The following is a 13,262-nucleotide window of genomic DNA, read 5'->3' on the forward strand; positions in this document are numbered from 1 at the left end:
TTACTCTTTTATTAGATAGGATTAATGAAGGTTGTGATTATATCATGAACAAAAAGACATTTAACCTGTAGTTTCCAGTGTTTGCAAAGTTGTGCTGTGTCTACAGGTTCAGATGCTCGTGGCTGAGCTGCGCAGGGTCACTGTTCTCTGGGATGAGCTCTGGTTGGGAGTTCTGTTACAGCAACACATGTACGTCCTGAGACGAATCCAGCAGCTTGAAGATGAGGTGAAGAGAGTCCAGAACAACAACACCTTACGCAAGTACGTTTTCATACATATACTCCAAAAATGAAGCTGCCATTTTCTTTATTTTTTTAAATTTAAAACAAATTTTAAGATTTAATTTTTCCCCGTCACCATTTATCCCCCCTGTATGCCCTCTTCCACCACCACCCACCTCCTCCCCTTGTCTGTGTCCATGAGTTCTTTCCCTTGTTTTGTTCAATCCCTCCATGTCTCCTCCCCTCCCGACCCACCCCAGAGTTGTCTGCCTGCTCTCTATTTTGCTTGTTAGTTCAGTTTGCCTTTTTTTTAAAAAGTATATATAACAAAATTTTGCCTTCAGTTTTAAGTGTACAATTCAGTAGCATTAAATACATTTATGTACAGTGTGTACAATCATCACCACTGCCCAATTCCAGGACTCACTCATCATCCCAAACAGAATCTCTGTACCCATTAAACAGTACCTCCTCTCCACCCCTAACCCCGACCCCTAGTTATCCCTGTTCTACTTTCTGTCTTTGTGAATTTGACTACACTGAGTATCTCATATAAGAGTAATCATACAGTGGGGTGGGTGGGTACCAAAAAAAAAAAAAAAAAAAAAAAAAGAGTAATCATACAGTGTGTCCTTTTGTGTGTCTATGTTATTTCACTTAGCATAATGTTTTGAAGTTTTATCCATGTTGTAGTGTATATTAGATTTTTTTTCTTTTTATGGATGAATCTTTCATTTTTGGATATGACACATTTTGTTTATGTACTCATCTGTCAGTTGACACTTGAGTTGTTCATCCTCCTACCTGTAGGCTCTTACAAACAGTGCTTCTATGAACATTGGGATACAGATATCTTTTTTTGTCCCTATTTTGAATTATTTTGTGTATGATTCAGAGGGTTTTCTGAGTGATATGGTAATTCTGTGCTTAACCATTTGAGGAATTACCAAATTGTTTTCCACTTTGGCTGCATCATTTTATATTTCTACCAAAAGTGCACATGAATTCCAATTTTTCCATATACTTGGCAGTACTTGTTATTTTTTTTTTGTTTTTATTCTTTTTAAAAATATTATATATTTAATTGATTTCAGAGAGGGAGAAGGATAGAGAAAGCAACATCAATGATGAGAGAAAAGCATTGATTGGTGCCTCCTGCATACCACACACTGGGATGGAGCCTACAACCGGGAATTGAACCATGACCTTCTGGTTCATAGATCAGCGCTCAACCACTGAGCCATGCTGGCTGGGTTTTGATAATAGCCATCCTAATGGGTGTGAAGTGGTATCTTATTGTGGTTTTGGTTTGCATCTCCCAATGACTAATAATGTTGAGCATCTTTTCGTGTGCCTGTTGACCATTTGTATATCTTCTTTGAAGAAATGCCTTCTTCAGATCCTGTGCCCATTTTTTAATTGGATTGTTTGTTGTTGAGTTTTAGGAGCTCTCTGTATATTCTGGATATTAATCACTCATCAAATACATAACTTGCAAAAAAGAATTTTTTCATTCTCTTGGTAATGTCTTTTGACATATGTATATGTTTTGTGGTTTTTTTGTTTTGTTTTGTTTTGTTTTGTTTTACATTTCTCTTTTTTTAATTTTTAGAGAAAAGAGAGGAAGGGGAAGAGAAACATCAATTTATTGTTTCACTATTTATGCATTAGTTGCTTCTTGTAGTTACCCTGCCTGGGAATTGAATATGCAAACCTTGGCATATTGGGATAATTCTCTAGCCAACTGAGCTACCTGGCCATTGCCCGATATACATATAAGTTTTTAATTTTGATGTAGTCAGTTTACCTATTTTTTCTTACCCATGCTTTCTGCCATATCCAAGAAGTCATTGTCAAGTCCAATGTCAAGAAGCCTTTTCCCTGTGTTTTCTTTTGAAAGTCTTAGCTCTTAAGGTAATTGATTCATTTTGAGGTTTTGTTTTCTTTTGTTTTATTTGTTTGCATATAGTGTAAGGTAAGGGTTCAGCTTCATTCTTTTAAAATTAGGTATCCAGTTTCCCAGCACCTATTGTTGCGAAGGGAAGCTGCCTCTTTTATGTGCTGGAGTTTTTTGTTAATGTGCTGGATTTGTTACAATGTCATGTCAGATATTATTTTTCTTATATATATATACACATATATGTGTGTGGCTGTGTAGTGTATATATATATTTATATACACATACATATATATGTGTATATATATACATATATATATATTTAATATGTTTTTATTGATTTTTAGAGAGAGAAGAAGGGAGAGGGATAGAAACATCCATGGGAGAGGAACACATTGATCAGCTGCCTCCTGCACAACTCCCTACTGGGGATCGAGCCCGCTTGTGCCCTGATCGGGAATCAAACCATGATCTCTTAGCTAGCTACAGGGTCAGTGCTCAGCCACTGAGCCACATCTGCTGGACACTTTGCTAATATTTTAATACTTTATTTTTTCTTATTCTTTTATACTGTTTACTTAAACTTGATATATTTAAATTGTTCCTTATTTATATCAAACTCTGTGTTCCTGGTCAGAGAAGAGAAAATTGCAATCATGCGGGAGAAGCACACAGCTCTGATGAAGCCTATTGTGTTTGCTTTGGAGCATGTAAGGAGCATCACGGCGGCCCCTGCGGAAACACCTCATGAAAAGTGGTTTCAGGATAACTATGGTGATGCCATTGAAAATGCCCTAGAAAAACTGAAGACACCATTGAACCCTGCAAAACCTGGAAGCAGCTGGATTCCATTTAAAGAGGTATTGAGAAATCTCAAGCATGTTTCTAAAATGGGAAGTCCTCTATGTGAGATACAAAATTTAAATAAGGGGACTTTCCTTACTGGGCACACAAGAGAAGATTTTGTAAGCCTGTGGAAAGCAGCCTGTGACCAGTTACTTATAAGAAATACAGAGAAAGGTGTTTTCTTCATTTTGAGTGGGCCTAGGGTGGCAGACTTTCATCTAAAAAGGTTTGCACCAAGGAAGAATTTAAAAGACTAGCTGAGAATAGGACTCTGGCCTTGAGCTGAATATTGATTGCCTGTGATATTCTCATTGAAGATTAAAAAATTTAATCTTTTACCTGTATAGTTTTTCTAAGTCACTGTTTTTAAAACCAATTCTATGTAGACCATTTGAAGATGATTGGTATAGTCAAATATTTGAGAATCCTTTTAATTTTTTTTTTTAATATATTTTATTGATTTTTTTACAGAAAGGAGGATAGAGGGATAGAGAGCTAGAAACATCGATGAGAGAGAAACATTGACCAGCTGCCTCTTGCACACCCCCAACCAGGGATGTACCCGCAACCAATGTACATGCCCTTGACCGGAATCGAACCTGGGACCTTTCAGTCCGCAGACCGATGCTCTACCACTGAGCCAAACCGGTTTCGGCCCTTTTAAGTTTTGATCCCCATAATTCTATATTTTCTTTGGTTTTTGTCTTTTCCAGCACTATCAGTTGGGGGAGCCTATTTATTATCTTGTAGTGCTTCTTCCATCTCCTTCCCTCTTCTTTCTTCCCCTCCCCTCCCCTCTGTTCTCCTCCCTTCTCTCCACTTACCCGAGAATTTTTTCCCATTGATTTTTAGAGAGAGTGGAATGGGGAAAGATAATGAGACATCGATTGGTTGCCTCTCATACGGGGATCGAAGTTGCAACCTAAGTTGTGCTCTTGACTGGAATCCAACCTGGGACCCTTCAGTCCTTGGGCTGATGTTCTATCCACTGAGCTAAACCGGCTATGGCAACTTGTAGCTTTTTCTTTTTTTTTCTTTTTTTTTTTTTTTGTCCCTTCTTTCGGTATGGCTTACTTTTATTGTCTCTATCTAATTTCCTTACCTTACTAATGAGAAAACTATTAAAAGGTACAGTGTAGAAACAAAAAGTGCACCTAATTTTAGTAAATGCAAGCTGCTAAATTGAAAGGAAATAGCTACAAGCAACAAGACAACACCAGCATAAAAGATGGAACTTATTTTGTGTGGCCTAGCCAAACCTTGTTTCTTTGTTTTCCAACAGTGGTTTCTTGCTTCTTAATACCATTCTGAGTTAATTAACTAAGAAACCCACAGGAGGAGACATAAGGATTGCTTTTTAAAAATAAGTGGAGTGTGGGTATATGTATGAAATGAGTAAAAAAAAACTTTTGATGATTGTCATTTTAAAGAGTAGTTTTAGAATTAAAATGAATACCTGTGTCTCCCTTCACTTTTTTCTGTAGTGCAGCTAAAAACAGAATTAGCTAAAGAAATACTTTTTAGTAGTCTCAGATGTCCCTTCCTAATGCTATCTTCCTCTTTGCAGCCACTATTCTGAATTAAAAAAAAAAAATGTTTTTATTGATATCAGAGAGGAAGGGAGAGGCAGAGATAGATAGAAACATCAACAATGAGAATCATTGATTGGTTGCCTCCTCTATGCCCCCTACTGGGGATCGAGCTTGCAACCCAGGCATATGCCCTGACTGGGAATCTAACTGTGACCTCTTGGTTCATGGCTCTACATTCATTCATTGAGCTACACCAGCTGAGCTGTTCTGAATTTTTAACTAATTGACTTCTACTTTTAAAAAAAGTAGCTCTTGTTTATTGATGCATTTCTAAATGGTGTATTATTTATTTTGCCTGTTTTTAACTGTATATAGTTGAAATTATATGCCATATATGTGTCTGTACTTACTACTTCCATTATTGTTGAAATAGCCTTAGGGTTTTTGTTTTGTTTTCATCATGATTCATTCATGTTTTGTGTGCAACTGAATTTGACCTATAATGGGGAAATAGCATAGTTTATCCATTGTTCTGTCCTTGGACACTTAGGAGTTTTCCAGTTGTCTTTTTTCTTTTATGAACAACTACATGCTAAGGATTGATTTTAAAAGTCTTTTACATGAAAGCAGAGCCTGCAATTCATTAATTCAGATGCTGATTATTGAGGTAGCTACAAGTAGGAACACAACTATTCATGTGATCTATTCCCTGTCAGTTATTAGAAGGGGTTATGGTATATTTCTGCATACTTCAGGTGATCAGAGATCTGAATTGTTACCAACTTTTCAAGTTGTTTCCTAAAGATGTGTCCATCTGACAGCCAAAGCCAACACTGGCTACATCTCTTGTTCTATTGCACGGACTGAATTGATTTGACTTGGCATTGACATAGCATAGAAATAGAGAATGCGCCTACCTGCCCTTGTGATCACAGCAGTGGTTTCCTTCCATCTGCTGTGCTTTCATTGCTTATTTGGATTGGAGGAGGAAAGGGTTTGAACAAAGTGAAAACCACCTAGAGCATACCATGATAGCAGTGTTTTCCCTCCTTAGAATACCCAACCATATAACAACAAATTAAATGTAGGAACTACTAGAGCAAGAGGTATTTGTATTGGTATTTCAAGGTTACTTTTATGCCAGATTAAATGTGGAAGAAAATAGGGCTCATAATGATAATTTAAACTTGTTTTTCCCATCTTGTAGATAATGCTGAGTTTGCAACAGAGAGCACAGAAACGTGCAAGTTACATCTTGCGTCTTGAAGAAATCAGCCCGTGGCTGTCTGCCATGACTAACACTGAAATTGCTCTTCCTGGAGAAGTCTCAGCCAGAGACACTGTCACAATCCACAGTGTGGGCGGAACCATCACAATCCTACCTACCAAAACCAAGCCAAAAAAACTTCTCTTTCTGGGATCAGATGGGAAGAGCTATCCTTATCTTTTCAAAGGTATTAGTTTGATTATTAATGCTTTCTGTGCGTGTGTGGTAGAAGAAAGTTGTTTCAGGTTAATTTCTATGTCATAAACAGCCAGGAGTATCCTGTTTCTTGAGTGATTTTGAATGGAAGTAGTTGGGTGCTGAGGACTAAATATTTTCTGTCCCACTCTGTCTGCTTATGAATTTGTATAAGCAGAATAACTGAGGTGCAGCTAATAATGATAGTATCTAATATCTTATGACCAAACTGAATGTTCTCTAAAGCTCGCAGTGTGCCTCCTTGGCTGTCATTTATTGAGTGCTATTGCTAATTGAGAAGGACATAAAAATGTGGTATATTTTTAACCTGTTCTATTGTACTTTACTCCATTTGATCACCTACACTAGCTGCTTTAATTTTGTTTCCATAGGATTGGAGGATTTACATCTGGATGAGAGAATAATGCAATTTCTCTCTATTGTGAATACTATGTTTGCTACAATCAATCGCCAGGAAACACCCCGTTTCCACGCTCGGCACTATTCTGTAACACCACTAGGAACACGGTCAGGGCTGATCCAGTGGGTGGATGGAGCCACACCCTTGTTTGGTCTTTACAAACGATGGCAACAACGGGAAGCTGCCTTACAAGCACAAAAGGTTGATAAAAATTCAACTATACATCCCCTTTTATTTGAATGTGCCTAAACAACTATATTATTATAGTTGCTGCTGTTATATGTGAAATAGTTCTAGGCTTTACTGCACTGGGGCATTTTTGTAAGTTTGTAAGTTAAAGAAGGAACAGATTTGAGGTACCTAGGAAAGTGTTTTTGAGGGACATTTTTTAAAAATAAAGTTGTGATAGAAATAATGACATTGGGTTAATTTTCTAGACAAATATAGGGAGATAGGATGATAGTGTGGTTAATACTTAGCAACTTGATAATTCACATCTTAAGTGCTTTTTGTTAGGCTTACTCTAAATTAAATTTGTAAATACTAGATAGCTTTGACCCAGGTTCTTTTAAATTAAATAGTAAGAAACAATTTAGAGTTAGTCACTGTTTTGTACCTGTGAAATTTATACTTTGATTTAGACTAGGGATTTTATTTAGAATATATTTTAGCTAAGTATCTTAGTGTTTAGTATATGCCAGGAACAGTAATACTAAGTGCTATGGATATAAAGATGGATTTTTATACAGTCTCAATCAACCTCATGATTGGTAGGTATAGGAAGGAGCAAGAATTTGAAAGGAATCAAGCTATAAAGTAGGCATAGGAGGCTACGGAACAATTATTGAAAGGTAACTTAGATATTGGAATCAGAGATAAGCTATCAATTTTTTATTGATTGTCATGCTGATGAAAATGAAATATATGTATAAATGATAGAATCTAAACAGAATTATATGTTACAAAGAAGAATGTATATAGGATGTTGAGCTTGACTTGAACTTGAAGAAAATATAACAGTAGACCAACTTTTTTTTTTTTTTTAAATATATTTTATTGATTTTTTACAGAGAGGAGGAGAGAGGGATAGAGAGCTAGAAACGTCGATGAGAGAGAAACATCGACCAACTGCCTCTTGCACACCCCCTACCGGGGATGTGCCCGCAACCAAGGTACATGCCCTTGACCGGAATCGAACCTGGGACCTTTCAGTCCACAGACCGACGCTCTATCCATTGAGCCAAACCGGTTTTGGCTAGACCAACTTTTTAATAAAGTAATAATAGTAGTAGGTGTTGTACCTAATTTTGAGAAAGGTATTAGACTGTAAGAAAGATGCATAGTCCAGAAGAATTGGCTCTTTGGTACATGAGACTCACTTGGGTGGGTGGAAAATGCCACAGAAAAATCAGTTTTAAAAATACTACTTTGCATTCAAAGTAATCTTTTACCTTTATTTAAATAAAGTTGATCATTTAAAATAATTTTTTTTACAGGCCCAAGATTCCTACCAAACCCCTCAGAATCCTGGAATTGTGCCCCGTCCTAGTGAACTTTATTACAGTAAAATTGGCCCCGCCTTAAAAGCAGTTGGACTTAGTCTGGATGTGTCCCGGCGGGATTGGCCTCTTCATGTGATGAAGGCAGTGTTAGAAGAGTTAATGGAAGCCACCCCCCCAAATCTCCTCGCTAAAGAGCTTTGGTCATCTTGTACTACACCTGATGAATGGTGGAGAGTCACACAAGTATGTTTTTGTTTTTCATTTTAATCAGTATTGTTTCTTTTGCCTGCTTTCTGTCTTGTCCTGTCTATCTCGCTCACCCTCCACTTCCTCCCTGCTTTCCTTCAGACTTAGTAGTTTGAGACCTATATTTGAATCTTACAAGTTACAAGAGTCCTGGTGCACAACATTCATGCTCTGTGGGGGGTTTCCTTCAGCCCAGCCTGTGGGACCCTTTGGGGTATGTCCAACTGCCGGCTTAGGCCGCCTCCCTAGCATTCCAATATCATTTAAGCAGGACCAATGAGGACCATCGTGTTGTGTATAGCTGCTCAGTGCAGAGCCTTCTGTAACCATGCATAGCAGCCCCAAGGAGCACTAGCTATTTATTTAGAAACAAAGGAGTAGGACCATGGAATTTTGTGAATTTTAGAGCATTGGTCCATGTTGGAAGGAAATTTGCTAATTCTTTTTTCTTATTTCCCCACCCCTTCTTTAGTCTTATGCCAGATCTACTGCCGTCATGTCTATGGTCGGGTACATAATTGGCCTTGGAGATAGACATTTGGATAATGTTCTCATAGACATGACAACTGGAGAGGTTGTTCACATAGATTACAATGTTTGCTTTGAAAAAGGTAAATTTAACTTGGACTTTACATTTATTAATGAGGGACAAATTTTTTTTTTGGTGAAAGGACAAAAATATCATTTGTCTTTTCAAGGTAAAAGCCTTCGTGTTCCTGAGAAAGTACCTTTTCGGATGACACAGAACATTGAAACAGCACTGGGTGTAACTGGAGTAGAAGGTGTTTTTAGGCTTTCATGTGAGCAGGTATGCTGTTTTCTCTTATAGCTCTTAAATTAACAAATCATGTGGCATGAAGAACTACATTTTCATGAGGAAACTTATGCCAAAACTTAAACTCTTCTGAAAACAGGTTTTACACATTATGCGGCGCGGCAGAGAGACTCTGCTGACGTTGCTGGAGGCCTTTGTGTATGACCCCCTGGTGGACTGGACGGCGGGGGGCGAGGCTGGCTTCGCCGGTGCTGTCTATGGTGGAGGTGGCCAGCAGGCTGAGAGCAAGCAGAGCAAGAGAGAGATGGAACGGGAGATCACCCGAAGCCTCTTTTCTTCCAGAGTAGCTGAAATTAAGGTGAAGCCAGTGATAATTCATTGTTATCTTTTTGTTAATAGAGTTAACATATCCATAAAAAAGTTGAGTAAAACTTTTTCTTAAATTTTTTTGCAAGATTGTAATGTATAACATTGAAATGGCAGTGAAACAGGGCAATGTGATGTCTTTTTATTAGAAAATACAGCCGAGACTGGTTTGGCTCAATGGATAGAGTGTTGGCTTGGGGACTGGGGGTCCCAGGTTCGATTCTGGTCAAGGGCATGTACCTTGGTTGCGGGCATATCCCCAGTAGGGGGTGTGTAAGAGGCAACTGATCGATGACTCTCTCTCATCGATGTTTCTAACTCTCTACTCTCTCCCTTCCTCTTTGTACAAAATCAATAAAAAAAATATTAAAAACAAAAACAAAGAAAATACAAAGACACACAATGATGTGAAAAATTCTATCTTTTCAAAAAGGTTGAAATGTGTTTGCCAATGCCTATTTTAAGTGTTCTATAATTGGATAGCCTTCCTTTGTTCTTGGTTTTAATATCCTCTAGCCGTGATGCTCCTCTTGTTTTGTATGATGTGACAGTAACTGTATGGGATAGTAGAATTGAGTCTCACTTTGTGGCTTTGTGAACGTGGACACTTTCGTTATTGTTGTGAAATATGGGTGATGCCATCACCCCCTCAGGGTTTGGTTGAGATTTAAATAATTTGTGCAAGATATCCTTCTAGCATGATTTCTTTGAGAGACATCATCATGTCTCATAGTTGACCCTATAAAAATCTTCCTAACCATAATTTCTTCACAGGTGAACTGGTTTAAGAATAGGGATGAGATGCTGGTCGTGCTTCCCAAACTGGACAGCAGCTTAGACGAATACCTAAGCTTGCAAGAGCAATTGACAGATGTGGAAAAACTGCAGGGCAAGCTGCTGGAAGAAATCGAGTTTCTGGAAGGAGCTGAAGGAGTGGATCATCCTTCTCACACTCTGCAACACAGGTTTAAAACAGTGTTCAACTCATTTCCAAATATATGCCTTTAAGGAGAATTTGCATATTTGTGTAAATACTGTCAACTTGAATTAGACTTATTGCAGCTACTCATACATGACAAAAGCTTTTTCAAGGATTGCAATTTCAAAGTGTTAATAAATAAGAATTCACTTAATTTTTTTTCTTTATTATATTTACTTTTAAATGTTTGAATAATTGATAAGGGTAAGTGTGCATAGTGGTAAGAACACTGAACTGAGCTTCAGAAAAACCTGGGTTTTACTTTTTTCTCTACACTTTGTATATGAATCTTTATTCATTTGTACATTGACAATGATTTCATCTACTTCTCTGAGTTTTTTAAGCATTAAATTAGAGTAATCTAAGTGAATGAACCTTGCAGAGAGCAGGTGCTCAGTATTGAATATGCAAGTTCCAGACACTGCACACAGCTCATATGTATATATGTGTGTATGTATATATATGTATACATGCATATATGTATACATGTATATTTAGACACACACATATATTATTGATTTTAGGAAGGAAGAGGGAGAGAGAGTAATATCAATGATGAGAGAGAATTATTGATTGGCTGTCCCCTACATGCTCCCTACGGGGGGTGTAGCCTGCAACCAGGGACTGTGACCTCCTGGTTCATAGGTTAGTGCTCAACCACTGAGCCACACTGGCCAGGCACATCAGTTTGTTTTTTTTAACCTTTAAATAGCTCAGAACTTTGCTGATGTGGTAGAATTTTGCTTAAAATATTCTGAGTATAGTCCTGGTTGGTTTGGCTCAGTGGATAGAGTGTCGGACTGCGGACTGAAGGTTCCCAGGTTTGATTCCAGGAGAGGGCACATACCCAGGTTGCAGGCTTAATCCCTAGTTGGGGCTGATAGATGATTCTCTCTCATCATTGATGTTTCTGTCTTTCCCTCTCCCTTCCTCTCTGAAATCAACAGAAAGTGTGTGTGTGTGTGTGTGTGTGTGTGTGTGTGTGTGTGTGTATGTATGTATGTATGTATGTATGTGTATAGAGTATAGTTGGAAAGAACTGTGGGGTCAGGATAAACCAGAGAAGTAAGCAACATTTGAACAGTGCCCTCAAGATTGAAAAGGCGCTTATAAGGCAGTCCAAGTATGAGCAAAATCAGAGTTATGGAAGTACATAGAAGAAATAACAAAGTAATTTAAACATTTTTCCCCTTCTATTAGGTATTCTGAACACACCCAACTACAGACGCAGCAAAGGGCGGTCCAAGAAGCAATCCAGGTGAAGCTGAATGAATTTGAACAGTGGATAACACATTACCAGGCTGCATTCAATAATTTAGAGGCCACACAACTTGCAAGTTTGCTTCAGGAGATAAGCACACAAATGGACCTTGGTATGAGTTGACTTGTTTAGATAACACATGTGAGCATGTGAGTTTTGTAATTGTGTCTTTATGTGTGGGGTCTGGTTTGTGCTCCCTTGCAGTGTCCGCTGATTTGAAATTGTTTCAATCCGATTATTAATTACTTTTACTCCAAGGTCCTCCAAGCTATGTACCAGCAACAGCCTTTCTGCAGAATGCTGGCCAGGCCCACTTGATTAGTCAGTGCGAGCAGCTGGAGGGAGAGGTTGGCGCGCTGCTGCAGCAGAGGCGCTCAATGCTCCGAGGCTGTCTGGAACAGCTGCATCACTATGCCACAGTGGCGCTGCAGTATCCAAAGGCCATATTTCAGAAACATCGGATTGAACAGTGGAAGACCTGGATGGAAGAGCTCATCTGCAACACCACAATAGAGCGCTGTCAAGAACTCTACAGGAAGTAAGTTTATAGCATTTCATTTTCTTTACTGCTTGTTGGATTTAGAAAAAATGTTCAATTCTTTAATTGCAGAGTATTTAATTTTTCTTGGCAGAAAAGGTTGATAGGATTTGTTTGGAGTCATTTTTGTCTTGATTTTAAGAGGATTTGAGGTCATGTTTTCCCTTACAAAACAGTGGGTCTAACTTATTATGTGATCAGGGTAAAGAGAGCTGAAGTCAAACATTGATTCTGTCACTTACCAATAAGTCATCTTGGGGAGTTAGTTTTGCTCTCGAGACTTTTTTTTTTTAATCTGTAAAATGGAAGTAATGATTCCTACTCTTCAAGGTTTGAGTAGCACATGTAACATTCAATATATAGTATTTAATAAACTATAAACGTATTTATAAGCAGGGAGTGGTTATATGATAACAAGCACCTCTTTCTATCTTTATGTAGATATGAAATGCAGTATGCTCCTCAACCACCCCCAACAGTGTGTCAGTTCATCACCGCCACTGAAATGACCCTGCAGCGGTACGCAGCAGACATAAACAGCAGACTTATTAGACAAGTGGAACGCTTGAAACAGGAAGCTGTCACTGTGCCCGTTTGTGAAGATCAGTTGAAAGAAATTGAACGTTGCATTAAAGTGTTCCTTCATGAGAATGGAGAAGAAGGTTCTTTAAGTCTAGCAAGTGTTATTATTTCTGCCCTTTGTACCCTCACGAGGTGAGTAGCTAACCTCATGTCGAGATCATTTTGTTGTCTTGGAAACTGTTGCATATTGAGATTTCATGAGTCTGTGTAGGCCAAAGCCTGAGGTATTTTTTTACTTTCATTAGTCTTGCCCAGTGTTACAGCTGCTTATTTCCTTTTAGATTTTGAGTTATCCTTTTTCGTGGGTGAGTGTAGCTAAGTCAATTTCACTGTACAAATATTTATCACATTTAGGCGTAACCTGATGATGGAAGGTGCAGCTTCGAGTGCTGGAGAGCAGCTGGTGGACCTGACTTCTCGGGATGGAGCCTGGTTCTTGGAAGAGCTCTGCAGTATGAGCGGAAACGTCACCTGTCTGGTTCAGTTACTGAAGCAGTGCCACCTGGTGCCACAGGACTTAGACATCCCGAACCCCATGGAAGCATCGGAGGCAGTTCACTTAGCTAATGGAGTATACACCTCACTCCAGGTGAACACTTATATCAGCTTAAATTTTAGAATTTTGTTTCAGATG

At 38.4% G+C, this 13,262-nt stretch overlaps 1 protein-coding gene across 9 annotated transcripts in view; it reads left to right on the forward strand.

Moving 5' to 3' along the window:
- SMG1 (SMG1 nonsense mediated mRNA decay associated PI3K related kinase) overlaps positions 1–13,262 on the forward strand; it is a 138,508-nt gene that overhangs the window by 105,040 nt on the left and 20,206 nt on the right. For 8 of the 9 annotated variants that reach the window (XM_045571258.1, XM_045571259.1, XM_036411045.2 and 5 more), the window contains 12 exons: positions 107–261; positions 2,756–2,978; positions 5,704–5,950; positions 6,351–6,580; positions 7,876–8,124; positions 8,600–8,935; positions 9,042–9,260; positions 10,043–10,233; positions 11,448–11,620; positions 11,767–12,046; positions 12,488–12,760; positions 12,983–13,217. In XM_045571258.1, coding sequence (XP_045427214.1) covers positions 107–261; positions 2,756–2,978; positions 5,704–5,950; positions 6,351–6,580; positions 7,876–8,124; positions 8,600–8,935; positions 9,042–9,260; positions 10,043–10,233; positions 11,448–11,620; positions 11,767–12,046; positions 12,488–12,760; positions 12,983–13,217 — 2,811 coding nt within the window. The remainder of the gene's footprint in view (positions 1–106; positions 262–2,755; positions 2,979–5,703; positions 5,951–6,350; positions 6,581–7,875; positions 8,125–8,599; positions 8,936–9,041; positions 9,261–10,042; positions 10,234–11,447; positions 11,621–11,766; positions 12,047–12,487; positions 12,761–12,982; positions 13,218–13,262) is intronic. The other variant, XM_036411042.2, reaches the window with a different exon arrangement.

Source organism: Pipistrellus kuhlii, unplaced genomic scaffold, assembly GCF_014108245.1.
Source record: "Pipistrellus kuhlii isolate mPipKuh1 unplaced genomic scaffold, mPipKuh1.p scaffold_m20_p_4, whole genome shotgun sequence".
In the NCBI taxonomy this organism is placed as follows: Eukaryota; Metazoa; Chordata; class Mammalia; order Chiroptera; family Vespertilionidae; genus Pipistrellus; species Pipistrellus kuhlii.